General features: G+C 35.9%; 3 protein-coding genes across 4 annotated transcripts; all 3 read left to right on the top strand.

Annotated features, from left to right (window-relative positions):
- The first annotated feature begins 353 nt into the window (after positions 1 to 353).
- ifi44a1 (interferon induced protein 44a1) lies at positions 354 to 4,425 on the top strand. Its single transcript, XM_009306148.5, has 8 exons — positions 354 to 598; positions 1,646 to 1,714; positions 1,858 to 1,903; positions 2,273 to 2,477; positions 2,694 to 2,840; positions 2,937 to 3,111; positions 3,265 to 3,365; positions 3,445 to 4,425. The coding sequence occupies exons 2-8, from the start codon at positions 1,678 to 1,680 to the stop codon at positions 3,616 to 3,618; spliced, it is 885 nt and encodes a 294-aa protein (XP_009304423.1). The 5' UTR covers positions 354 to 598; positions 1,646 to 1,677; the 3' UTR covers positions 3,619 to 4,425.
- Positions 4,426 to 8,671: 4,246 nt separating this feature from the next.
- Positions 8,672 to 19,195, top strand: LOC137487232 (interferon-induced protein 44-like). Its single transcript, XM_021475937.3, has 7 exons — positions 8,672 to 8,947; positions 9,678 to 9,711; positions 11,754 to 11,958; positions 13,818 to 13,964; positions 14,073 to 14,244; positions 16,631 to 16,731; positions 16,832 to 19,195. The coding sequence occupies exons 1-7, from the start codon at positions 8,899 to 8,901 to the stop codon at positions 17,009 to 17,011; spliced, it is 888 nt and encodes a 295-aa protein (XP_021331612.1). The 5' UTR covers positions 8,672 to 8,898; the 3' UTR covers positions 17,012 to 19,195.
- A 391-nt stretch (positions 19,196 to 19,586) lies between these two features.
- ifi44a3 (interferon induced protein 44a3) lies at positions 19,587 to 27,018 on the top strand. Of its 2 annotated transcripts, XM_005170873.6 has the most exons (8): positions 19,587 to 20,716; positions 22,619 to 22,652; positions 23,186 to 23,390; positions 23,497 to 23,643; positions 23,749 to 23,920; positions 26,196 to 26,296; positions 26,386 to 26,560; positions 26,641 to 27,018. In XM_005170873.6, exons 1-7 carry the CDS (start codon positions 20,665 to 20,667, stop codon positions 26,554 to 26,556), a joined length of 882 nt encoding a protein of 293 aa, XP_005170930.2. In that variant the 5' UTR covers positions 19,587 to 20,664; the 3' UTR covers positions 26,557 to 26,560; positions 26,641 to 27,018. The 2 variants fall into 2 exon arrangements, with proteins under 2 accessions (XP_005170930.2, XP_001346001.2); XM_001345965.8 differs by having other exon boundaries at positions 26,386 to 27,018.
- Positions 27,019 to 27,527: the final 509 nt, after the last annotated feature.

Genomic DNA, 27,527 nt, shown 5'->3' with positions numbered 1-27,527 from the left:
AATTAAAAATTGAGTTTGATACCTTCATGATATTTAAATATTATATTCTAGTAATTGCTGGCATTTATAATAAAAATCTATAAATATACACATGCAACTGAAGAACAGGTCCAAGGTCACATGTAGTGTGTTGTTCTTTAGTTTCTTTAAGAAAAGGGAGGACAAGCAAGCTCTCACACTTAAAAAATATGCTTATTCTATTTTCTGAATATTTTCATAATTTGCTGTTAACATCATTACTTATTTTTATCAACCAAAAATAGAAATAAAAAAATGGCAATAAAGAGTAGAGCCATAATTCTTACATACCTGCATGCACCATACTATAAATAGGCTTCTCTTTTGGTAATATAACTCACGTCATTTGTTATTTTGTCTTTTGTGAGTCCATATGAACTAGAGGGGCATGAATGTGCAACTACTTTAGACCTCAAATTACTTTCAGTTTCCATTTACAATAAATGCTCACATCTTGTAACACCCTGTTACGAACACTCTTTGAAGAAATTGCAGCTAAGATTTGCTGCCATATACCATCGTACCCATCTGCGCATTAGACTATAGGCTGCTGAAGAAGGTATATTTTGGACAAACTGTGGTGAGTGTCTAATGCAGTTTCAAGCAAACCGTTATGTACATAAAACTATGTAATTAAATACATTTCCTGTTTGAAAAAAGCAAACAAAAACACTAGCCGTCTGGAATTGGAAGGCTTGTTTTTACTTACAGCATATATGAGATATAAGTATTTATAGTTGATTTTTGGCATGCATCTTAAGGCATTTTTACATCTGGCTGGTTTGAGCTTGGAAATCTGGTGCCTTTCTGTCTGTTACGATCGTTTATGAAAGCACCACACTGCCCGCACCCCACTTGGCATAAAATTGTTGAGACGGGGATTTAGTTTGGTGCTGGGCACATTTTGTTTATAATATTTAACAATAACATTATTTGCGCTCGAGCCACACCAAAATAATATATATTAGTACGCTTGAATTTAGTCAAGACTAAAGATTAACGGTGGAAATTTGCTAAGTCTTAAACTGTCATTGTCATCTCCGAATTATTCATGGTATTTTTATAATGTATACAGATGTCCGTCAACTTCCATATTTTCCTACATGTTGCTTTTAAAACTCAGCTTTTGACGAATGTTTTATTTTTATTTTTGTCTGCAAACTTGGTGCTAACAAACGATGTTTAAAAATCTTCTATTTGTAATCCTGGACTTCTCAGAAATGCTGTACAGTTACATTTGTTCTGTTTGTTCTGTCCTTCAGTGAACTGTGATTCAAAGTGAAACCGAAAGTAAAAACCTGTAGGTAATGCTCTGATGAGAGTTGCTATATTTGAGCTCTCTATAACAATGAACTAATTAGCGATTTTATTATTCATCTTATTACAGTTTTTCCCAATTGTTTACACACATTTTCTGAAAGCAAGTCTCATATTGTCAGAACTCTACACAAAAAAAGAAGGAAAAAAATAGTGTAAAGCAGGAATTGTGCTTGTTGTTTAGCAGAATTGGTTCAGGTTGGTGCATCAGTTACATGTTGTAGTCACTGTGTCTGAAGTAAAAGTAATTGTGTGTAAATAACTAAGAAAAACGGTATTCTGTTTCATTACATCTTTTGTGTGTTTCTAGTGTGCTTATACATTTATAAGAGGAAAAAAGAAATGGGAGGATCAAAATCAAAACAAACACCCACTGATGGTAAGTTAAGCCTTTAATATTATAAATGTCCTCACCAGAAAATATTCTACTTTAAACTAAAGGCTACATTTAAGGGGATTTTTAAGCACTCATATCCAGATATAATCAGTTTATTGTTAAATGTATGTTTATCTGATTTATAGATTCTTCCAAAAAGCTGGACAAACCATGGAGGAACTTTGACTGGGAGTGAGTGACAATGCAGATAATGGGCCATGCTATGATTACAAAACATTTTGAATCTAAAAGTAGCTATTTAATGCTTATTTAGGAGAAAATCTTTTAAAAAGCAATGGGTGTGCCACTCCTAAATGTAGAACTTCTAAAGTTTAGAATTTTTACAGTGTGTTTTAGTGCTAAAACTAGCCCTAAGTATGTGAAATGTTAAAAGTAGTGAAGAGAACTCCTTAATCACTCAGACTGAATCAAAATCAATCATCTATCATGTTTGCTTTTGTACAAAAGATGCATTTATTTTCACACACACATGATTCCACACACCTTTTTTTTTTTAAATAGCAAAAGATGTATATAAAATGTATCTCTTATCTTTTTCAGACAGAAGGACAGACTTAAAGAACGCCTAGAAAAGTTTCAGCTGAGCAGTCCAGATCTTAATTGCGTCAAGCTCCTGGTAGCTGGACAAATTGGAGCAGGAAAGTCCAGCTTTATTAACTCAGTCAACAGTGCCTTTCAAGGACAGATTGTCTGTGATGCACAAGCTGATGCTCAATCAGCAGCCAGTCACAGTTATACAAAAAAAGTAGGTATTTTTTGACTCCTGTTGCGTTCCCATGGTACTAAAATAATGTAGTGCTAAAAACGAGCCTGCTATAAATTTAACAACACATTTTCAGGAAATATAGACAAATCACTAAATTAATCAGGTGAATTCATTTAAAATAACCAGCATCTCAAACTGTTTTGCCATAATGTGTGATATTTACATATATCTGTGGTGTGAACTATTTAATTACAGCTGGAAGGATACCGCATCAAAAATGCAGATGCAGATTTGCCTTTTGAAATCTGTGATGTAATGGGTTTAGAACCACAAGAATTATCTGGGTTACAACCAGAAGATGTTGTCAAGATCATACACGGCCATGTGAAGGAGGGCTATAAGGTTATACATTCAAATGAAAATTTCCTTCATTCATTTAACTCATAATGAACATTTGAACAATGCCTTATTTGTATATATTTTGCCTGTATTTCACAGTTTACAGAGAATCCAATAACTAGTAAAAGTGAATCATACAATGAAATCCCTTCACTGTCAGATCAAGCATTCTGCCTGGTGTACGTTGTGGATGCAAATACAATCCAGTTAAAGTCAGATGATACAACACTTCTTAAAAAGCTGAGGCTCATCCGCAAGAAACTCACTGATGAAGGTAAAACTTTGTATAACCGCATGGTAGTGTAATATATAAAATGTCTTGAAAACATAGATATATTGTTGTTTTGAATGAAATGGTAGAAATGAAGTGTAGGAACCTATTAAAACATTTATATTTGTATCAATTAGATTTTGCTTCTTATTGCAGGCATTCCTCAGGTGATTGTCCTGACTAAAGTGGATGAAGCATGTAAACTGGTCGAAAGTAATCTAAAGGACATCTACTACAGCATTACAATTAAAAAAAAGGTAGATCATTTAATACACATTTCATGTTTTTGTTGTTGTTGTGATTTTACCAAAAATTTTGCATTCTGTTTCTGTCCAGATGGAGTTCTGCAGTGCAGAGATTGGCGTGCCAATGACCATGATTTTCCCTGTCAAGAACTACCATAATGAGGTTGACACAGATGACTCTGTTGATGCTTTGATACTTAAGGCATTTGATCAAATTGTGCGTTCAGCTAATGCCAGACTAAGCCGTGGATCTTCCAATGAATAAGAAATGAATGTTGACGACCTGAGAATGTTGTAGAGCAGAAGAACACAGTTATGTTTTACTGGGTAAAATATAGGCTTATAGATTTTTAGAATAACACCTACAATTGTATTTAGGATGAATATGAAATAACCCATATGTAATAATCTTTATCAAGACACGTTCTATGTATACATCATGATAGAAAAACATTTGACAATGGTAAAGGGTATCACACATAGGCCTATCAGAAGTTTTGAAGCATCCTTATGGATGGTTTAAAAATTGATGTTTAAAATAATAATAATAAAAAATAAATAAATAAATAAATAAATAACAAAAAAGTAAATTTGCATCTTTATGAAGATCCAATTTAAATAGCTCACTCGTGTGAATATTAGCAAATATCGAGTAGTGCATGCAAATATTGAACTGTACTTCAACAGTAAAAGCTTTACCTATTTCACCTTCTCTAGCAGGGAGTCTAGCAGAGTATTAACATGTTAATCAGCAATACTATCTTTTATAACCCTTATAATAATTATAATTCTATAGTAAAGTCTGTGATAATTTTTTTTTTTTTTTTTGCATGTAGCAAATACAAAGATAAATATAATTAATTGCTGTATATGTAATAGAATATAGCAAAAAGTTGCTAGTTGTAATAGCGATTAATTCCGGATTCAGTCAGCATGCATGGAGATGTTCCTATTGTATTGCATGTTTGGAATCTGCGTAAATGAAATCCTAAAAGCAACTATTTTTGTCTACATAACATTCTTGACCACATTCTTAGTGAAGAAATTGTAAATAAAGGATCTGTGTGAGAGTGAGAGAATTAAGAAGTTTGTGTTCATTCTTTTGTAAATGAGGCAATATGTATGTCTTCTCTTACAAAAATTTACCATGCTTTATAAGTGATACTTTTAAAATCAGCCATCTGATACAACAGAACTGAGCATTTACTGACATCAGGAGTGAACATATCTTCTGAATGTAAAGAGAAACGTAGCTGCTTATGGGGCCGTGCATATAGGACCCTATCATATACCTGGCCCAATAAAGCGCAAGACGTGTTTCCATGATGTGTTGCTATTTTCAGATCACACAACATTAATTTTCCCATTTTCCGCCATGTTGTTTAAATAGCAAATCCATTTGCGCCACTTTGTGGACTCATGGGTTTTCTGCTCTGGAAAGGAGGTGTGTTAAGGCGCATTGTTGGCGCTGAAAGCAGGTCTAAAGTCCAGCGCAGAGTGCGTTAGTTGGGTGCCTCCCCTACACATTAAAACACACAGGATGAACAGCAATACAGAAATTTCTTTACAAATTAACAAATAATTAATGGATTAAAATATTAGAAAAAATGATTATTTTAATTTTTATTATTATATTATATTATTTAATATTCATTTTATTTTTGGCTTATTTTCTTTATTAATCTGGGGTTGCCACAGTGGAATGAACTACCAACTTATTCAGCACATGTTTTATAGAATGCCCTTCCAGCTGCAACCCATCACTGGGAAACATCCATACACACTCATTCACACACATATACCATGGACAATTTAGCCTACCCAATTTACCAGTACAGCATGTCTTTGGACTTGTGGGGGAAACCTGAGCACCCAACACGAGGGGAACATGCAAACTCTACGCAAAAATGCCAACTGATCCAGTTGAGGCTCGAACCTGTGACCTTCTTTCTTTGAGGCAATTGTGCTACCCACTGCGCCACCGTGCTGCCCATCATTGGAGAATACTTGACCAAAAAATAATTTAGCCTTAACCTCAAAAAATACATTTTACCTCAAAAGTACATTTAGTCTCATTCTGTTTTTAATGAACATTTTCATCACTTGCATTTCTATCAGGACCACTATTGTCATTATATAAGAGAACACAATTGTATTTGAGTTGAGGGGTATAATGATTCTGTTTTGGGCAAACTTTCCCTATCCGCTCAGCATTGGACAGGGAGAGCATGAAGGACAGAACCAGCATTAATAAGGTATACACCATTAATATTCTTCTAAGTGACTTTTTTATGCAACAACAACATAATTCTGTGGTATATCATCCATAATAATGCCTTTCCCAGAGTCAAACCATTGCTCATATTTCAAGAGTTCGCCCTTAGCTGATGATTGATTATAAAGTGTGTTTGGCATGCTGTCCCGGGAGAGAGGCCTGAGCTTGTGAGATCCTCGAGCTCGGGGCTCCCCCATTGCAGGGCAGGAGGGGAGTCTTAGTTCAGGTAGGTCTCGAGAACTCCCCTGCTTGATAATGGTCAATATAGATTATAAATAGCTATAGAGAGCGTATGCTGAATTCAACGCTTGTCTATGATGTCAATTTAGTTTTGTCAATTAACTTGTTTAACATATTTTATGTCTGTGGGAAGAAACCGGAAAGCCTGAGAAAACCCACACAAACACGGGGAGAACATTCAAACTCCACACAGAAATGCCGACTTGGCCAGGTAGGATCTGAATCAGTGATATTCATGCTGTGAGGCAATGAAGCTAACTATTGAACCTCCGTGCTGCACGGACAAGGAAAGGGGGGATTCTTCAAGACGAAGATGGCTAAGGTAAGATACTTTGCTTATTTATAGTGATTTAGGAATCGTCTGATTGGTAAATCATGTGTTAGCTGATGAGGACCAGCTGCTATCAATCATAAGCACATGCTCCTCTCGAAATTAGGTTATAAGTAAACTTCACTTATCCATTGCTAACCATTGCTTCCAATACCCATTGTTCTGAATGTCTTTCTTGTTAATATATCTAATTAAACACACCCTGTGCAAAGAACACATTTTGTGTTGCCTGGCAGAATTAATGATTGCCAGTGATGTTTTCTGTTTGAAGGTGCTTTGGAAGCAAGTAATGTTTCTTTCACTTTCTATTTCCTGGAAATGAGTGCTATTATGGGACTGACACGGTGGCTCAGTGATTTGCACTGTCGCAGTTTCCATGTTCTCCCCGTGTTGGGTTTCCTCTGGGTGCTTTGGTTTCCCACACAAGTCCAAAGACATATGCTCAAGGTCAGGTGTGAACAACCCTGTTCCTAGAGATCGACCTCCCTGCAGATTTCAGTTGCAACCCATATCAAATACACCTGCCTGTTATTATCAAGTGCTGTTCAGGTCCTAATTAATTGGTTCAGGTGTGTTTGATCAGGGTTGGAGCTGAACTTTGCGGGAAGGTCGATCTCCAGGAACAGGGTTGAGCACCATTGCTCTAGGTGAATTGAATAAACTAAATTGTCCATAGTGTACGAGTGTGAATGAGTGTTTATGGATGTTTCCCAGTACTGGGTTGCAGCAGGAAGGGCGTCTGCTGTTTAAAACTTATCATTGCTTGATAAGTTGGCGGTTCATTCTGCTGTGGTGACCCCTGACGAATAAAGAGACTAAGCTGAAGAAAAATGAATGAACGAATGAGTCATTCATTCATTACTTTTTTAGTCCCTTTATTAATCCAGGGTCGCCACAGCGGAATGAACCACCAACTTATTCAGCACATTTTTACTCAGCAGATGCCCTTCCAGTTGCAACCCATCTCTGGGAAACACCCACACACACTCATTCACACTTGTACACTATGGACAATTTCAGCTTACCCCATTCACCTGTACCGCATGTCTTTGGACTGAGGGAGAAACGGAGCAATCGGAGGAAACACACGTGAATGCAGGGAGAACATGCAAACTCCTCCCAGCCGAGGCTCGAACCAGCGATTTTCTTGCTGTGAGGTGACAGCACTACCTACTGCGCCACTGCATCGCCGAATGAATGAGTGTTATTATTTAAAATCAATCAACATTGAGACAGAGAAGGACAAAACAAAGAAACTGAAACAATTGATGTCGTGGTCAATTTATGTTGATAGAACATTGCTTGCCAGACTGGGTCTGGGTTGCAAAATTATTCAAATAACCTGGAAGCACAACACAAATCAGTTTGATCAGCAATAACCATTTTAAATTCCATTCAATAAAATTTTATTTGTATAGCGCTTTTACAATGTAAATTGTGTCAAAGCAGCTTCACATAGAAGATCATAGTAAATTGAAACAGTGTGGTTCAGTTTTCAGGGTTTAAGTTGTTCAGCTCAGTTCAGTGTGAATAATAATCCCTAAAAATGTGTCAAATAAATAATCAAATAAATGTGCTACTTGTGTCTAAAATATCATTATTTAGTCATCTCCAGGGTGCCACGGCAGCACAGTGTGATCACCTCACAGCAAGAAGGTTGCTGGTTCGAGCCTCAGCTGGGTCAGTTGGCATTTCTGTGCGGAGTTTGCATGTTCTCCCTGTGTTGGCGTGAGTCTCTTTCAGGTTTCTCGTTTGTAATGAGTGTGTATGGGTGTTTCCCAGTGATGAGTTGTGGCTGGAAGGGCATCTGCTACCTAAAACATATGCTTGATAAGTTGGTGGTTCATTCTGCTGTGGCCGCCCCAGATTAATAAAGGGACTAAGCTGAAAAGAAAACAAATGAATGAATTGTTATCTTCATAATTTACAGTTAGTTCCTTATAATGGCTTGAATGCCATGAAATGATTATCTGAACCTAGGACTATTCTTCCAAATTTAGCAAACTTGCAATTGTGATGGTCAATGAGTTGGTGCTAAAAAAATTATAAATGTTATTTATTTTTGCTAGTTGGTGTTGGAGAGGGGTTTATTTAAGAAGCTATTGTAACACTTTTAATAAATATTGGGGAATACTTTAAGCAAAAAATCTTTTTTTTTTTTTAATATTTACATCCACAATAAAAAAGTTGGCATTAATATACAGAACCATCATCTTTGCATATGTGCATCACACTAAGTACACTTTTTCTCTTTTTCTAACATAACATAACAGATATAGTAAACTGTTGTGAGTACATTTACTTCCATGAATGGAGGGGCATGATTGCAACGTAAAGACAGCTGTTAAAATACGTTCAGTTTCTATTTAAAGTAACCCCCCCCCCCCCCCCCCAAACAAGTCATCAATTTGTGTGTGTGTGTGTGTGTGTGTGTGTGTGTGTGTGTGTGTGTGTGTGTGTGTGTGTGTGTGTGTGTGTGTGTGTGTGTGTGTGTGTGTGTGTGCGTGTGCGTGTGTGTGTGTGTGCGCGTGTGTGTGGGTGTGTGTGTTTGGAGGGGCCTCTCGTTAAGTGAAAGTAAAACCAACCAAACATATACTGTATATAACCTGCTTCTAGTGTACACCTTGTTACATTTGCTTGCAGTGATTCAAGCCAACTGTGTGGGATCAAGCTGATAGATTCAAGAGGGGAAAAACAAAATGGGATCATCAAAATCACAACCACAACAACCACCACCACCAAATCCAGGTGAGAGGGTCCTGTATAAAAAAAAACAAATATTGTTCTACAGTGTATTCAATACCAACCATAAATGAATAAATGTGTAGAATTATTTGATCCATTTCAGATGCATTTTTTTTACAAAACTCTTTTAGTAAACAGTTATTCATTCATTAACACAAGAGTGTGATCACTTGACATCTGCAGGATAATTAAAAAATAATACTTCAATTTAACTGTGGTGTTGAAAAAATATTACACTTAAATTTAATATTTCACAAGATCTTATTAATTTTATTTACAAGTTTATTAAAGATTTCTCCTAACACATTAATCTGGGTTTTTCTCATTTTTGCACCCTGATCTTAAATTATTTTGTAACAAAAATTCCAGTTTAGCTTTTGGTATACAGACTAATGTAAAACCAATAAACCAGATCTGCACATATATTTAATTAAATAGTATCCAATATCATTTTTTTTTTCTCTCTGAGAAATCTGTTATGCTGGCCACTGTGTATATACACACAGAATATGACATAACTAGGCTGTTTATTAGTATTGATTAATGCATTTTCTCAATATTTCAGATTCTTTCATTCCTTAAAGGCAAAATTGATGTTTGGCGCAAAATTGTTTTTAATAGTTAATATTGCGAATTGGTCCCCAGACTAATGTGTGACCACATATATCATTTTGCAAATACATACAAATGTATATTTTTAATAATTTATGTATGTACATTGTTTCTCTTATAGAACTGAATAAACCATGGAGGAAATTTGACTGGAGGTAAGCTATATTTACCTATTTAGCCATTTCAATGTGGTCATGTTATTGGTCCATGAACATTTACTGTTTGTTATCAAACCATTTCATAACTGTAACAACAGACAATTGAATCATAACTTAATGTTAAAACAGCTATCATAACATTATTCATCAATATGTGACTCTTTTTGGATTCTTCAAAGTAATAAAAATAAAAGATGTGAAACAGGAAATACGTTGGGACCATTGTTTTTGTTTACATCCTTCATATACACTTTGCTATTTTATTACTATGTCATATTTATTTTTTTAATCACTCTTGATGTGTGCATGACAATTTCATCAAGTCTGTTCACAAGTTGGTCTGTCCTTTTGTGTGTGTATGTGTGAGAATGTGTGTGTGTTCACAAAATCGAGTTAAAAATACAATTTATTGAGTAAGTTAATAGATAGAATAAATAATACTCTGTACAACTACTGTTTTTTCATTACTGTGATGGTTGGGTTTATGGTTGGGGTGGGGGTAAACGTTAAGAAAATAATTGGCAAACACTGCTCAAAACAGTGTTACAGTGTTACTAAGGACATCTAGTGGACAGCACATACTGTCATTAGTCCTCTAATCTATATTGTGGAACCCTATGAGCAGCAAAATCAAAAATAAAATGTAATATGTGAAATTACAATGTATTTAATGTAATATGCAATGTGTTAATTAGCAGTTTAATTCTGGAATTAAATTAGCACTTTCTAAAACCTCATGGTAAAAAGTTTGGTGCAAAAAAAAAAAAAAAAAATATATATATATATATATATATATATATATATATATATATATATATATATATATATATATATATATATATATATATATATATATACATATTACATTTATTTTGTAAAGTTTTAAAATGTAATTTCTATACTAATTTGAATAATTTTAAGCCAAAAAAAATATATATTATTCAAACAGACTGCATACAACATGCAAACAACTAGTAAATGTTAGTGTACTGAATTATAATAGCATCATAGACAATTACATTTATGACAAATTATGTTATCTTGGTGATGTCAAGATGTCATGAATGACAGAGACATGTTTTGTTGTATTTGGTTATGTCAAGTTGTCAAGAAAGACATAACCAAAGAGATGCCGGCAGCTAGCTCTCTGCAACTCTCACATGGTCGCCCACTGAAGCTAAGCAGGGCTGCGCCCGGTCAGTACCTGGATGGGAGACCACTTGGGAAAGCTAGGTTGCTGCCGGAAGTGGTGTTAGTGAGGCCAGCAGGGGGCTCTATACTGACGGGTGACTCTATAGTCACGGGGACTCTATACTGCTCAGTGAGCGCCGTCTTTCGGATGAGACGTTAAACCTAGGTCCTGACTCTCTGTGGTCGTTAAAAATCCCAGGATGTCCTTCGAAAAAGAGTAGGGGTTTAACCCCGGCATCCTGGCCAAATCTGCCCACTGGCCTCTGTCCATCATGGCCTCCTAACCCTCCCCATATCATGATTGGCATATCATCACTCTGTCTCCTCTCCACCAATCAGCTGGTGTGTGGTGTGCGGTCTGGCGCAAAATGGCTGCCGTCGCGTCATCCAGGTGGATGCTGCACACTGGTGGTGGATGAGGAGATTCCCCCCCCCATTGTGTAAAGCGCTTTGAGTGCCCAGAAAAGCGCTATATAAATGTAACGAATTATTATTATTATTATAACTCAAACAATGTCACCTTTCATTTAAAATGACACTACTGAGCCAAGGACAGTTGTCATAATCATTTCTCCTTCATATTCTTGACATACATGATTATAACGGTTTCAAGACGGTCTTGTGGACATCACTTGGAGTGTTACCACATAAAAATATGTATAAATATAGGGAGTGTGTAAAATCTCATGAGGTGTTTAGTTTTATCGTTCTCCCTCTAAGAATAAACCTATATATTTTTGATTTGATTGTCAAAAATTTAGTACAGTAAAATGTTCTTCAAAACAGTCAGCTAATTCATTGTGTTTGTATTCTCTAAAGATCTAGAGTATAAACTTGTGTTTTGACAGACAAAAAGAAGCCCTGAAAAAAAAGCTGGAAAACTTCTCTCCGAGTGATCCAAACGTTAAGGAGATCAAGATCCTAGTGGCTGGACAAGTTGGAGCAGGAAAGTCCAGCTTCATTAACTCCATCGAAAGTGCCTTTCAAGGACGGATCTCCACAAGAGCACTAGTTAACTCAGCTGAAGGAGACAGTCATAGTTTTACACAAAAAGTAGGTATTTGTTAAATTTTTCCCATGCCCGTAGCCAACCTGGTGAAAAGGGTAGTCCTTTTTTCTCAAAAAGTTGACCTTTTTGCAGTTAATCAACTCATTTTCAATTTAATTATGAGATTTAAATACTGCACTTTAGTGACATTTTAAGTGATATTTTATAAGTGAAGTTTATTAATAAACTAATTTTGAGTGGATCACGTTTATGATTGCTTGCGGCTGGTCCCACATTATTCAATTTATGATTCACCAATCAGACGATTCCTATGCCTATAAATACCCCAAGTCCCATATAACAGCCATCTTCGTTTTGAAGAATCCCCCTTTCCATCCCTACTCCTCCTCCTTTCCTAGATGGGTGGCACGGTGGCCCAGTGGTTAGCGCTGTTGCCTCACAGCAAGAACATCACTAGTACTAGTCCTTACCAAGCCATCTGAGTTTTTTGTGAGGAGTTTGCATTTTCTCCCTGTGCTCACGTGGGTTCCCCCATGTTCCCTGGTTTTCTTCCAACATCCAAAAATATGCAACTTAACCTTATTGACTAATCCAAATCGGCACCATAGACATGCTCCTAGTAGGTAGTTATCTCTTAAGAGCAATCACTACCTGTTCATTAGCTACTAAACCAGGGGAATTCTCGAGATCTACCTGAGCTCAAACTCCCCTCTCGCCTTGCAAACCGGAGAGAGCCTCGGGCTCGAGGATCTTATGCTATCAGGGCTCTCTCCCTTGCGGCTGGAAGGGCATACACTGTGTAAAAACGTGCTGGATAAGTCGGCGGTTCATTCCGCTGTGGTGACCCCGTAGTAATAAAGGGACTAAGCCGAAAAGAAAATGAATGAATGAACTTGCTTGTTAATTAAATCCTGTTTTGTTATTTAACCTGTTATTTTTATGCAACAGTCAAGTTGCTAATTTATTTTTGGCATGATGATTAATATAAAATTGTTATTATTGGTATATAGTCACCATGCAATTTTTAATTTATTGCATTTTTTTTTTTTTTGCTTTGAGAAGGCTATTCTAAGATCAGTTCAAACTTTTATAAAGTTTTAAAATAAAATCAGCTGTTCACTGTATAAAATTATAACATTTTGAAATATTTATATTTATCTGACTATATATCGGTTATCAGCCTCCAAATCTAAAGAGTTATCGTTTATTGATATCAGCCCAAAAATCCATAGCAGTGCATCCATAAAAAATATAAACTTTTTATTGATCTTTTTGACACAGTAGTCTGTAGGGAAAACAGTGTGTTTCATCTTTTTAAGACAAATAGATTAGTTCTTTGTGTTTTCATATCAATTGAAATTCATTTTTAGGGGTTCACATCAAATGTTTTTTTATTGTTATTTTAAACTTAATAATTGTGTTTATGAATATAAATTTGGAATATAAATTGATCTGTTGAAAGCAGGTTGTTTTCAGTTAGAATGTCAAATGTTCTCCTCCTATTCAAATTTTACATTGAAGGGTTCTGACAACATTTTTGCCCACCGGCAACTATAGTTGCTAAGTATTTTTTTTCTTGAAAAAATAAATAAATAACCTGGAGAAAATAAATGCAAAACATTTTCATATAGGACACCATTAACAAAGCTACATGCAAAATTTGGGCACAAATGAGTTAAAGCCTTTTTTAATGGATTATTTTCGCAATTATGGTGCCATAGCAGTCAAAATAAGACAAATGAGTTCATTTATGGGACAAATTCTGGACACTTGCCAGTGAGGGGTGGGTCTTTTGAACCCCCTGGCTTCAAGCCTGTCTCCAAAAAAACATAAGTATTTTAGCTAATAATATGATTAATTATAAAATTTGTTTGCAAATATATTTGTTCTTGTATAATTGTAGCTCGAAGGTTTTACCATCAGAAGTGGGAGAAAACCTTTGCCCTTCGTCTTCTTCGACATCATGGGTTTAGAACCTGCAGCATTGGTTGGGACACAAACAGAGGACATCATCAGTGCTGTGTTTGGCCATGTGCAGGATGGCTATAAAGTAAAAAAAAATAAACTAACAAATCACTACATTAATTGTGCATTAAACTTAATATTTGTATGTGTGAATGTATGGTGTTAACATATTTTGCTAAATTTCTAACCTTAGCTCAACGAGGAGCAGCCACTCACTTTTCAGGATCTAGAATTCACCACGAACCCCAACCTCTCCGATCAGTCTTTCTGCCTGGTTTATGTCATAGACGCAGTTACATTCCAACTTGTAGAGGATCGACTTATTGACAAGCTGAAGATCATCCGCAAGAGAATCAGTGATAAGGGTAAACTCCCCCCTGAATGTTCATGATGATAGCCAGCATATAGTTTATTAGCTTGTGTTTTAAGCAAATGAAGCCTCAGATAATCTGTGGCTTGGGTATATACAGTATCGGCAGCAAGGCTAGAAATGTTGGTTGTTTTTGAAATAGTGTGCAAAACACAAAATGCATGATAAACATGTCCCACAACACGCCAGTCCAACTATTCTTCTTCTGACAAAAAATTGCAGTGTCCTAAAGCTGATGAAACAGCAGGATTAAGAGTGAAAGCAAGCATGGCGTCTGGTCATGTGCTGGTCCTAACTGGTACTGGCCATGTGCTGGTAAGGATCAGGTTAGGACCAGCACATTTGGTGAACATCATGTGTACAGAACGTAATTAAGGGATAAACGGTGAACTGACGACCAAATTTAGCTGTAGTGTACACGTGGCCATTGAAATTGTCACTCGCCATTACTCAATGGTTACTCAAAATTAAATCACCACGAATATATAGATTTTTTTTTTGTCTATGAGGCATTAGTCTGACTTTGCCAGTGCCACTTTGGTCCTTATATACAGGAACGTTGCTATTGATATACAGTACAGTAGTCAACATTTGAAGTGGATCAAAAAAGTTTTTCAAAATGGCCTTAGAACACAAATGAGATTTGTTCAATAGGGCAACTTTAAAGGGCCATGAAACCCCCTCGTTTCAGCAGGGTGTTTTCACACCTCTACTTTGGAAAAAGTCAGAAAAGTGGGCGTGTCCAGCTCTGTTTTAGGGAGGAGTGTCGGAGGAAGAAAAGAGGCATGGTGTGGGAGTGTCTATTTGGGCGCTTTGAATTTCAGAGTCAAAACACACACCCAACAGGGGACAAAGTGACTGTGTTTACATGGACATTTGTAGTCGAATTATTTGCCAAATTATTAAATGGTGGACTTTAACTGCAGTTTGGCTCTTTCATTCAGGGAATTCATTCGTGCCCGTCGCGACAAACGAGATATTTGATTTGAGGAACTGCTCTAAACGTGTATTTTTCATGCAATGTTTGATACCGCACGGCGAATGAGAAAAAAAAAAAACCTCTGCATGTCCCGCAAACTAAGATGCACTCGGCAGGTAGCGTCAGAAAGCCGCGTGTGTTATTCCGGTCACAAAATGCGGTAAAAACCCTACACGAGGTTATAGTTTGGTTGTGGTGCTAAAATGTTTACACTCAGTGCAATAGTTTGTTCGATACAAACAAACTGAATAAACAAAGAGCACTGGTCGCGCACCAAATCTGTAGAGACAGGACAATCCACAGCAACTAGAGCCGCGTTTTTATTAAGAGAAGACTACAAGCGAATCTGGATCTCAGCGTTTGCAGATGAGAACAGCTCTCAGGTAAACAATAATCCTCCTTAGACACGTAAGTTATTGTTGTGGCACGTCACGTACACTGTAATCCACACGTGAGTCTGAGCTCTCACAGAGAGAAAATGAAAACAAAACTTTGAAAACAAAACTATAAAAGCAACACTTCACGCTTGTTTTGCCAACACAACGTGCAGGGCCGGAGCAAGCTGACCTGCCGCTCTAGGTAAAGGACGGTCACGCCGCCCTCAAACCTAAAGTGAAACCAGGGGGTATTTTTTCTATTCTGCCACCCTAGACGCGGCTATAAATGAGGCGCGGGTGGCGAGGGTAGTTTAGGGGACGCCACCCTCTCTATTCTGCCGCGCTAGTTTCGGATTTAACTGAGGCGCGGTTGGCGAGGGTATTTCGGGGACGCCGCTCTCTATATTCTGCCACCCTAGACGCGGATATAATTGTGGCCACGGGTGGCGAGGATAGTTTCGGGGACGCCGCTCTATCTATTCTGCCACCCTAGGCGGCCGCCTAGGTCGCCTCTATGGAAGTGCCGGCCCTGACAACGTAGCGTCTCTGTCGTCTAAACACTGGATACAGTAATGAATATTAATGAAGTTGCAAAATAGAAGGCGCTGATTGGTTTGAACCAAGCTTTACTCATGCATTAATGCAACACACTGTAAGACGTAATAAGACACACTCTGGCACAGACGTCCAGTCTGCACGCTGGAATACACGCTATTATGTCATGACCGTGACGCAGCTTCAAAAATTCGTTTCAAATCGGAAGTACGAATTTGCTTGAAAAAACGCAAAAATAACCAATTTACACTTTTTAGTGAAATATAGGTGTCCTAATAGTGTTTTTAGCAGTGTGGGACACATATACGACTGTCAACAGCTCAAAAAATTTGTTTTGGTGTTTCGTGACCCTTTAATGAAAGTTTTTTTAGCCACTGACTATACCCTTTTACAAAAATTACCACAAATTTGCTTTGGTTGTTAGGGGATTTTTTTCTTTAACCTCTACATTGAATCTGTATTTGTTATAGGCATTCCCCAAGTGGTTGTTATGACCAAGGTGGATGAAGCATGTCCACTGGTCGGAAATGATCTGAAGATGGTCTACACGAGCAGGAGGATCAAGGAGAAAGTATGTGGCCATCCAACATGTATGACTGCTGCTTTTATATACTGCTTTTTTCTTTTACATATTATTTGATTTATTGGTTTTGCATCCTGTTTCTGTCCAGATTGTGCAGTGCAGTAATAAACTGGGTGTGCCGATGACAAACATCTTCCCAGTGAAGAACTACCATGAGGAGATCGACACAGAAAATGATGTTGATGTTCTGATACTGAAGGCTCTTGAACAGATTGTTCAGAGTGCAGATGATAGGTTGCTGGATAATGAAAAATATACTGAAACTTAAGTAACACATGTGTAACTAATTGAATTAAATTATTTTTTGAAGGATAACAGTCTATGACTCAGCAGAGTATTGTGTTTTATCATTCACGTGTACATACAAACGGTTTCAAAGCTAAAAAAATTTCAATATATTTTCAATATATATGATATTTCAATACTCAAGACCGCAAGAATAGAGGACACGTGAACGAACCAGAATGGGTTTTTGATACTAAAAACGCATTGATGCAGACAGATTTTTTTTTTTGAAGATAAACAATACAACTATAAATGCCCTGGTACAAAATACAAGCTTCCTTATTAAGACAACAGGCAAGCATAAAAAAATAAAAATAAAAAAATAAAACACATAGAAGTATTCAGCAAGTTCAATGTGTTTTATTAAATTTATCAAGAAATCTTGTGATTTCACTTTACACTGTATTTAAATGATGATGATGGTGATGATGGTCCAGGATCAACATTACTGAATTTACAATGTATTCAAATGTTGATGAATGATGGTCCAGTATCAACATTAGTGAATTTACACTGTATTTAAATGATGATGAAGATGATAATGATGATGATGATGATCGTCCAGGATCAACATTAGTGAATTTACACTGTATTTAAACAATGTTGGTGATGATGATGATGGTCCAGGATCAACATTAGTGAATTTACACTGTATTTAAACAATGATGATGATGATGATGATGATGATCCAGGATCAACATTAGTGAATTTACACTGTATTTAAACAATGTTGGTGATGATGATGATGATGGTCCAGGATCAACATTAGTGAATTTACACTGTATTTAAACAATGATGATGATGATGATGGTCCAGGATCAACATTAGTGAATTTACACTGTATTTAAATGATGATGATGATGATGATGATGGTCCAGGATCAACATTAGTGAATTTACACTGTATTTAAATGATGATGATGATGATGATGATGATGATGGTCCAGGATCAACATTAGTGAATTTACACTGTATTTAAATGATGATGATGATGATGATGATGGTCCAGGATCAACATTAGTGAATTTACACTGTATTTAAACAATGATGATGATGATGATGATGGTCCAGGATCAACATTAGTGAATTTACATTGTATTTAAATGATGATGATGATGATGATGATGATGATGATGAAGATGATGATGATGATGATGGTCCAGGATCAACATTAGTGAACTTACACTGTATTTAAACAATGATGATGATGATGATGATGATGATGATGGTCCAGGATCAACATTAGTGAATTTACACTGTATTTAAACAATGATGATGATGATGATGGTCCAGGATCAACATTAGTGAATTTACACTGTATTTAAATGATGATGATGATGATGATGATGATGGTCCAGGATCAACATTAGTGAATTTACACTGTATTTAAATGATGATGATGATGATGATGATGGTCCAGGATCAACATTAGTGAATTTACACTGTATTTAAACAATGATGATGATGATGATGATGGTCCAGGATCAACATTAGTGAATTTACATTGTATTTAAATGATGATGATGATGATGATGATGATGATGATGATGAAGATGATGATGATAATGATGGTCCAGGATCAACATTAGTGAACTTACACTGTATTTAAACAATGATGATGATGATGATGATGATGATGATGGTCCAGGATCAACATTAGTGAATTTACACTGTATTGAAATGATGATGATGATGATGATGATGATGATGATGATGATGATGATGGTCCAGGATCAACATTAGTGAATTTACACTGTATTGAAATGATGATGATGATGATGATGATGATGATGATGATGATGGTCCAGGATCAACATTAGTAATTTTATACTGTATTTAAATGATTTTTATGATTCAAGATCAATTTGCTCCACTCAAAATGTCAAGGATTTTAAGAATAATTAGGTAATTTTCTTTGTATTCCTGCATGGATTCTCTGAACACAGTTTACTATGCACACATCTTTGTTCACAAATGCTAGCACATTAGCTAAACTGCACATACCAGTTGTATACTGTTCAGTGTAGTATTATGTCAGGTATGAAACACATTTTTATGTAATTTTTAAAAGTTATTTATAAGTTTTACAAGGTTAAACAGTAGACGGAATACCTTACTTTTTTTCAGCTTGGACTACAGGCAAAAAAAAAAAAAAAAAAAATTCAAAACGATCTGATGGGGATGTGATCAGCACACACGGACAACATCAGAGGGCTGTGATTGGTTGATTAAAAAGGTAATCCATAATCAACAAGGAATGTTAATCCAGGATCACATCCTATTTGGCAAAACCATTCGATCCCATTTTATTAGGTAATCTTTATTGTTGAACTGCATACATATATTGAAGTTGTTATCCAATTCATCTTGAATGCAAGGCATTATTAAACTTTAAGAGTAACTGTCTATTTAGTCTGTGATATAGAAGCGAAAGACAAAAATGTTTGTATGTATATTTTACAATGTTATAAATTAAAACTTTTGTCTCTCTCTCTCTGTGTGTGCGTGTGTGTGTTAATAACCACTTTTTTATTTTTCTATTTTCCCTTCCTTGTAGTTCTGAGAAAGCCATGCTCTCACATGGCATATTTAAATGTTTTTGTTTTGTTTCTGTCTCTCTGTATAGCACTCCTAATTTAGTTTTTACTTGTACACACTTGTTCTCACATTAATTCTCACATTAATAGGGACCAGTTAATAGCTTATGAGTTTCTCAGCATTCCAAGGTTCAAGTTTAGGCTTGATAGAGGTGCACCACACCTGAAATTCAGAGACTCAGCAACTGCACGCAGTTCAGGGGAATAAGTGCAGTAAAGGTAGACAGTTTAATTCTGAAATGTAAAACAGAGAACAGAGAAAGCAGATATTGTGTGATTCCTGCTCATGTTTTGTTGCTATATAATAGGTGAAAGGGCATTTGATATTATAAACCAACATGATGACAGGGGGCTGAGATGAGACTATCACTAGCTCAATAGCTTGAGTGTGTGAAACTGTTTTAAACATGTCATTAATTACCCTGTGTTTCTTTAAATGTTTATGGTTTTGTTGACATATTTACCAAACTTAATTATGTCCATTATCCTTTAATGTTTGTTTGAAACAGTGACAGTTTGATATATTGTGTTTCTTTTGATTGCTGATATGTGCGCATATCAGAGGACATACTCTTAAAGTAGTAAAGCATAAAATCTATGTTATTTATCACTCACGCTCAAGTCATTTCAACCCCCTGAGTCCATCCTTCATCTTCAAAACACTAAAATCTGAGAGCCAATACTAAATTTGGTTTACTAAAACTAGACGTTTGCTATTCTGTTAGAGTCATTTTAATTGATTAATTAAACCCTGGGATGGAAAAGTATCAAAATAACTCATTTTACAATTATTATTTTTTTAAGAACATTTGTAGAAACCTCTGAAAATGGCTAAACGTCTAAAGAACTTTTTCCCCACATAAAGAACTATTTGTCAGTAATTGGAGAGAGGTATTCCAGAGTTTTGAGGCAGTCTCTCAATAAGAGTGAAACTGAAACTAATTCCATGTATATTTATTGCAGGTTGGTCAGGTTTGAAGTGAGATACAAGGCAACAGTGTTCCAGGATCAAGCTGATAGATTCAAGGACGAAAAACAAAATGGGATCATCACAATCACAGAAACAAAAAAAACAACAACCATCAAGTCCAGGTAAGAGTAATATATATGTTTGTGTGTCCTTATTTCCAGCATTAAGGAGAACAGTGAGAATTTAAAATTAGGAAATTTATAAATTTCTCTATGAATATGAAAAATACATTGCTGCATTTTTACTGATGAGATTTTCCCCCTGTTATTAACATTTTATTTTAGATTATCCCATAACGCATACATTGGGGTGACATTGGTAATTTCATACACTGGTCATTACTGCTCCATCATTTTTTTAAAGATTTAATTTTGGCATTTTTGCCTTTATTAGATAGGACAGTAGTCAGATACGAAGGGAAGTGGCAGAGAAAGAGAAGGGGGGTAGGGAGGGGAAATATCTTTGAGCTGGGATTCGATTTCGGCATGCCCTGAAGTGCTATCGCACCATATCAGCATGCTAACCACGAGTGCATTGCGCCGACCTCTCTACAGTTTTAATTTATTATGTTTTATACGGCTTGCCTGTTGAGCGCTTAATTCTGATTGAGTAATGAGCATTTTAAAGAATTCAATAAATTTCAGATAAACACACAGCTTAAAAGATCTAGGCAGACCGTCTTGATCAGTTTACCATTTCCATATAACTACTCTAATTGATTTCAGTTATTTCAAAGCCTTTATTAAGAAAAAAAATGAAGCAATTGGAGGACAAAAACCTGTCTTGAAATACAACATCTGAACAGTGTCTTTAGGTGAGGCGACTAAAGGACTCCGGTCCATAGAATATTAAAAAGAAAATTCTTATGAATATTCCTAAAAAAACTATGCTGTTATGGCTTTGCTTTGCATCATCGCAGCATAACCATTTCGGGTGTCTGTTATATTAACTCAGCAGCCTAAGATAGAGGTTATAAGATTCAATTGTAAGTACTGTTAAAATGAGCAGAGTATTTAAAATTAATTAATTAATTATTGATTGATTGATTAGTTTATTTAATCTGTTATGCTGGGAACAGTACACACACACACACACACACACACACACATATATATATATATATATATATATATATATATATATATATATATATATATATATATATATATATATATATATATATATATATATATATATATATATATATATATATATACATACACCACATCCATGTGGTAACATTTTATTTTGGGGAGCAATTTTTACTATTGAAAACCCATTTGCAGAATATTGGAATATAGGGGTGACGCAGTGGTTCAGCAGGTAATATTTGTGTAGATGTTTCCCGGTGATGGGTAGCAGTTGGAAGGGCATCCGCTGCATAAAAATGTGCTGGATAAGTTGGCGGTTCATTCTGCTGTGGCAACTCCAGATTAATAAAGGGACAAGGCCGAAAAGAAAATGAATGAACATTGGAATATACTGATTAATATTGCTTTATTTGGCACACAACTATATTTCAGAACTCATTCATTCATTCGTTAGTTCATTCATTTTCATTTGGCTTAGTCCCTGGTTTGTCAGAGGTCGCCGCAGTGGAATGAATCACCAACTTATCCAGCATATGTTTTACTCAGGGAATGCCCTTCCAGCCACAATCCAGTACTGGAAAAACTCCCATACACACTCATTCACACACACTCATACAATACAGCCAATTTTGTTTACTCAGTTCACCTACACTGCATGTCTTTGGACTTTGGGTAAAACCGGAGCATTTAGAGGCAACCCATGCCAACACAGGGCAAATTCATGCAAATTCCACACAGAAATGCCAACTGGCCCAACCCGGACTCGATTCCAGCGACCTTCTAGCTGTGAGGCGACAGTGCTTACCACTGAGCCACTGTGCCACCCTAGTGTAAATTCCCCTATATAAATTTTTACCAAACACACACATATGAATGCATAAGTTGAAAATGTATTGCAATATATTATGTTTAACAATATATTACTACCCATAGAACTGGAGACACCATGGAGGTCATTTGACTGGGGGTAAGCAAAATTATCTGTAAAATGTTCTCTATAGTCAGACAACTCTGCTTTTACATACTTATTTTTATAGAACATTAAGCTGATCAGATAAAAATGCAAATAGAGCATCATTTTAATTCCAAAAATATTGTTGACATTTATTTTTATTTTTTTTACATTTTACTGTATTCTATACTATATTTATGTGGTTGTATTTTCGTTTTTGCATCACAGTCAAAATGCATGACAGTTTCTGAAGTAATTTGGCTCTGTTGTTTCACACACTCAGTCATAATTGTTATATTGTCATTATATGGACATTTAACAAACATGTAGTTAGATTTTGGAACTTCCAAAACACTTTGCAGACCACAGGAGAAGTTCAACTTCACTTTTATTGTTATAAAACTTGTTTCAAGCCTTGCTAAATGCACATGAGTGGCTTTCCTTGGCAGTGAAAAAGCCATTTGTACAGCATTGAGTAGGGAATGCCATGATAGAATTGCTCAAACCATTACTGATCCACCCAAATGCAACCAATGTTTTTTTGACAGACAAAAAGAAGCCCTGAGAAAATGGCTGGAAAACTTCACTCTGAGTGATCCAAATGTAAAAGACATCAAGATACTGGTAGTTGGACCATCAGGAGCAGGAAAGTCCAGCTTTATAAACTCCATCAACAGTGTCTTTCAAAGACGGATCTCCTCTAAAGCACTAGTTAACTCTGCTGGAGGAGACAATCATAGTTTTACAGAAAAGGTAGGTATTTACTACTTAAAAAAAGTTTAATGCAGTGGGATTTTAATCTAATTGTTTGAGAATTTATTTGAAAATGGTTTGCAAAATATCTGGTCTTGATTTCTAGCTCAAGAGACTTACCATCAAAAATGGGAAAACATCTTTGCCCTTCGTCTTCTTCGACATCATGGGTTTAGAAGCTGAAGAATTTCATGGATCAAAAACAGAAGATATCATCAAAACTGTGTTTGGCCATGTGAAAGACGGCTATAAAGTACAGTAAAATACATACATTAATTGTGAAAATAACATTTAAAATAAGATTTACATATATGCAGTATGTCTGATGCTTAATATTATGCTGAAATTCCTATCTTAGTTCAACGAGGAGCAGTCAATCGATTATAAGGATCAACATTACACCAGTGACCCCAGCCTCTCCGACCAGTGTTTCTGTGTGGTTTACATCATAGATGGAAAAATAGTTCAGTACACAGAAGATCGACTGATTAAAAAGTTGAAGATCATCCGCAAGAAAATCAGTGATAAGGGTAAAGCTGACCACTGAATGTATATGAATGTTTACTTAATTACTTGATTATATATATATATATATATATATATATATATATATATATATATATATATATATATATATATATATTTATACATACATAGAGAGAGAGAGAGAGAGAGAGAGAGAGAGAGAGACCCAGAAAATGGTTATTGCCCAGTTATAATGTTAGTGAACTCAGACATTTTAAAATCAGTGGATCCTTGTAAATTAGCATGGACCTCAGTGCCTGCACTAAATCTGAAGTATCTTTTATGGCAGGATAAAAAACAGAAAGCTTTGATAAAAACAGCATTACCAATTGGTCAAAATACAATCAAATTAATAAAATGGTACCATTATGTCGCAAGTCTCACAATTAACAAGCCATTAACTTTTACTTTTAGCTCAGTAAACTAATTTGCTGCTTAATAATAGTTATAACATTAGTAGTTAGGTTTAGGTGTTAGTGTCATGCAGAACATGTAGGCTACTTTATAAGAACAAAAACACAGGCAGGTAATAAGCCAGTGATCCTTGGTCCTTGACAAGATCTCAGTTATAGTGAGTACAGTGGGTGAAGACTGTGGACTGTCAGACCATGTAAATGCATTAGATTGAAAACTGAAATATTTACAGCCCTTCCATCCAGCGGTGCCCCCAAGGGGTGGCCATGGCCATCCTTGTGTAAATTCTGGCCACCCCTGTGGCCACTCCAATATGATTTAGTTGTTGATATTAATCATTTAAATGTACTTAGGTAAATTCACAGTTTCAATAAATAAATCAATAAATAAAGTGCAGCCACAAAATTGTGGATTGATCAGTGTTACCGATGTAGCTGATTTACTGAAATTGCACACTTTTTATTAAGAAATTATTAATTTAAAAAATAAAAAGTTGTGTTTTATCTTATTGAAAACCACAAATGCAAAATAAATAAATAAATAAATAGAGGCATTTTAAAATCAGCTTTTCAGAATCTAATTTATTTAGCAACTCCATTATTTTGTTGGTTGACTTAAAAGTGCCAAAAATCTCAACAATTTTGTGGGTGTATTTTGAAAAAAGGTACATCAATAGAAGAATATCTATTAATATATTGTGGCTCAAAAAGGAACATGGATAAATGATAGTATTAGGGTGTGTGTGTGTGTGTGTGTGTGCGTGCATGCGTGCGTGCATGTGCGTGTGTGTGTGTGTGTGTGTGTGTGTGTGTGTGTGTGTGTGGTAATGTCTTTTGTTCAGTTTGTTCATCTGTTTGTTTTATTAATTAATTAATCTTCATTTATTTTAGACATGGCATATACTGTATGTTGTACAAAAATGTATGTGAAAAATAACTTCCCTAAAAGGTGTTTTTAAACTATAATTTTTTTTATTTGGTTTGTACGTGTACTTGTTGAATTATTTTAAGAAATAAATTGCAATATTTGAAGAGTAATTAATGAAATGAATTAAAAACGTCATTATTTCATTTACCAGAAACAAAAATTCATAATATATGCACAATTCATTATTTTGTTTGTGTGCCAGCTCAAGATTTGGTGTGGCCTTACTTGGCCACCCCTAAGAAAATTTTCTGGAGGTGACACTCCTTTCATCCTCTAAGAAACATATAAGACAGAAGCCCATAACTGGAAGATTAGACTTTGTTCTATTCATGTTTACTGTGCAGGAGGTTTTTCTTTGCTGAAAGCTTATAATAGGGATATCATCTCTTATAGCACATTTAATGCCTGGAGATGATATCTGTGTTCTGGCCAGCTCTTTGGCCCTTAAACACTTTCTCCCAGTCACAAGGGGCCATCATGTTCATGTCCGCAAAGACAATGCATTGGTGGTCATTTAAATCAGTACTCAGGGTTTCTAAAGTCCCAACCGCTCTGCACATTGGCACAACGTTCGGCCCTCTATACATGAGTCCCCCTGCAGTGGTGGCTCAATTGCAGGGTGTTTTTCCCCTGAGACCCAAAATGCTTTCCGTATGAACAAGGTCTTGCGGCACTGCCTTCAAGCCTTAAGAATGTAAGTGGAAAAGGCGCTGTTCCAGGGCCCAGTGTTAAAAGCTCTCTGTCATTGTGTCATGCTTATGATAGATGCTTTTTTCATGGGCTTGGTAGCAAAAATCTATTAGTTTGCTAGTGCAGCCTTGGTCTATATGTAGCCTCGCCACTGATATATACCTTTTAACAAACATTACTACAAATATGCTCAATTTTGTGGAGGAAAAAAACGATTGAACCTTTACATTGGATCTCCATTTGATGTAGGCATTGCTCAAGTGGTTGTCATGACCAAAGTGGATGAAGCATGTCCACTGGTCAAAAATGATCTAAGGAAGGTCTACTCGAGCAAGAAGATCAAAGAGAAGGTATGTGGCCATCCAGAGACATGCATGAGTTTCAGTTTTATTTACATTTGGATTGCATTTATTGATGTCACACTCTTGTTTCTGTCCAGATGGAGCTGTGCAGTGCCCACACTGGTGTGCCAATGACAAACATCTTCCCAGTGAAGAATTACCATGATGAGATCGACACAAAAGATGATGTTGATGTTCTGATACTGAAGGCTCTTGAACAGATTGTTCACAATGCCAATGACAGATTGGAGGATAATGAAACCTACTGAAATGGTAATAATACATGTAATTCTTTAAACGCTAAACAATTTCTTTATCTGTTCAAATTATCTGTCAGTTTCTTTTATCTTTAGCTGGAGTACCCATCAGACTCACTAGAGGGCACTTCATATACAGTATGTACACCAGACATTCTCCCTGACTACACATCCCATCATGCTTTGTGCATAATCAGACTTTAATTACCTGCTATAGCTGATATCAATCTGGACATTGACATTTACACCGACTGCACACACCATACAGTGTAAGCACCACATTCACACTCAGTCTTGTATTTCTGTGCAATTAGTATTTTCCTGGTTTATTTCTTTTCGTGGATATTGATTGAACCTCTGCCAGTTTTTTTGGATTACTCTCTTTGGGTTACCTTTTTTTTTGTACTGTTTGCTCCTGTTGACCCTAGCCTGTCTGACCATCCTTGTTTAAATAAAGCTGCGTTTGTAAGTTCATGTATGGCATGTATTTTGAATGAGTGTGCTGCCAGTCAAGGGTGTGAAGAAAAAAAGAACAAGGCATTAAACTTTATGGTTACTCTGTGTTTGTCATCTAATGACTCAATTACAAAACATAAATAAAACATAACATTGTGTTAGAAGTGGGAAATTAGAAATGAGGTTCTCATACTGTCCTGTAGGGCCAGTGTTCTGCTGATTTTAGCTCCAACTTGCCTCGCCACACCTGCAAGGATGTTTCTTGAAAGAGTGTGAGTTGATTTGTGCTAATCTTTTTAGAGATTCTATTCTATTCTATTTTAAAATGGAAAGCCAATGAAGAGAAACCAGTATGAGTGTAATGTGTTCTCATATAAGTATTCCTGTCAACAAACATGTGGTGGCATGTAAGGGAGGCATGGGTAACTAATAAAGGGCATTACAATAATCCAGATCAAGTCAAATAAAATATGTATACCTCCTTCGAAAAGACTTGACTCTGTGTAATTTCTTCAGCTGAAAAAATA

Source organism: Danio rerio, chromosome 1 (genome assembly GCF_049306965.1).
Source record: "Danio rerio strain Tuebingen ecotype United States chromosome 1, GRCz12tu, whole genome shotgun sequence".
NCBI classification, from domain to species: domain Eukaryota; kingdom Metazoa; phylum Chordata; class Actinopteri; order Cypriniformes; family Danionidae; genus Danio; species Danio rerio.
The sequence above is the reverse complement of the archived record's forward strand: the minus strand, read 5'-3'. Positions and strand labels throughout refer to the sequence as shown.

Coding starts and splice junctions, on each gene's coding strand:
- ifi44a3 (XM_005170873.6), top strand. CDS start 20,665: ATGGGATCATCACAATCACAGAAACAAAAAAAACAACAACCATCAAGT. Junction 23,391..23,496: donor ATCATAGTTTTACAGAAAAG/GTAGGTATTTAC, acceptor CTTGATTTCTAG/CTCAAGAGACTTACCATCAA. Junction 23,921..26,195: donor CAAGAAAATCAGTGATAAGG/GTAAAGCTGACC, acceptor CATTTGATGTAG/GCATTGCTCAAGTGGTTGTC.
- ifi44a1 (XM_009306148.5), top strand. CDS start 1,678: ATGGGAGGATCAAAATCAAAACAAACACCCACTGATG. Junction 3,112..3,264: donor CAAGAAACTCACTGATGAAG/GTAAAACTTTGT, acceptor TTCTTATTGCAG/GCATTCCTCAGGTGATTGTC. Junction 3,366..3,444: donor GCATTACAATTAAAAAAAAG/GTAGATCATTTA, acceptor GTTTCTGTCCAG/ATGGAGTTCTGCAGTGCAGA.
- LOC137487232 (XM_021475937.3), top strand. CDS start 8,899: ATGGGATCATCAAAATCACAACCACAACAACCACCACCACCAAATCCA. Junction 9,712..11,753: donor TGGAGGAAATTTGACTGGAG/GTAAGCTATATT, acceptor GTGTTTTGACAG/ACAAAAAGAAGCCCTGAAAA. Junction 13,965..14,072: donor ATGTGCAGGATGGCTATAAA/GTAAAAAAAAAT, acceptor TTCTAACCTTAG/CTCAACGAGGAGCAGCCACT.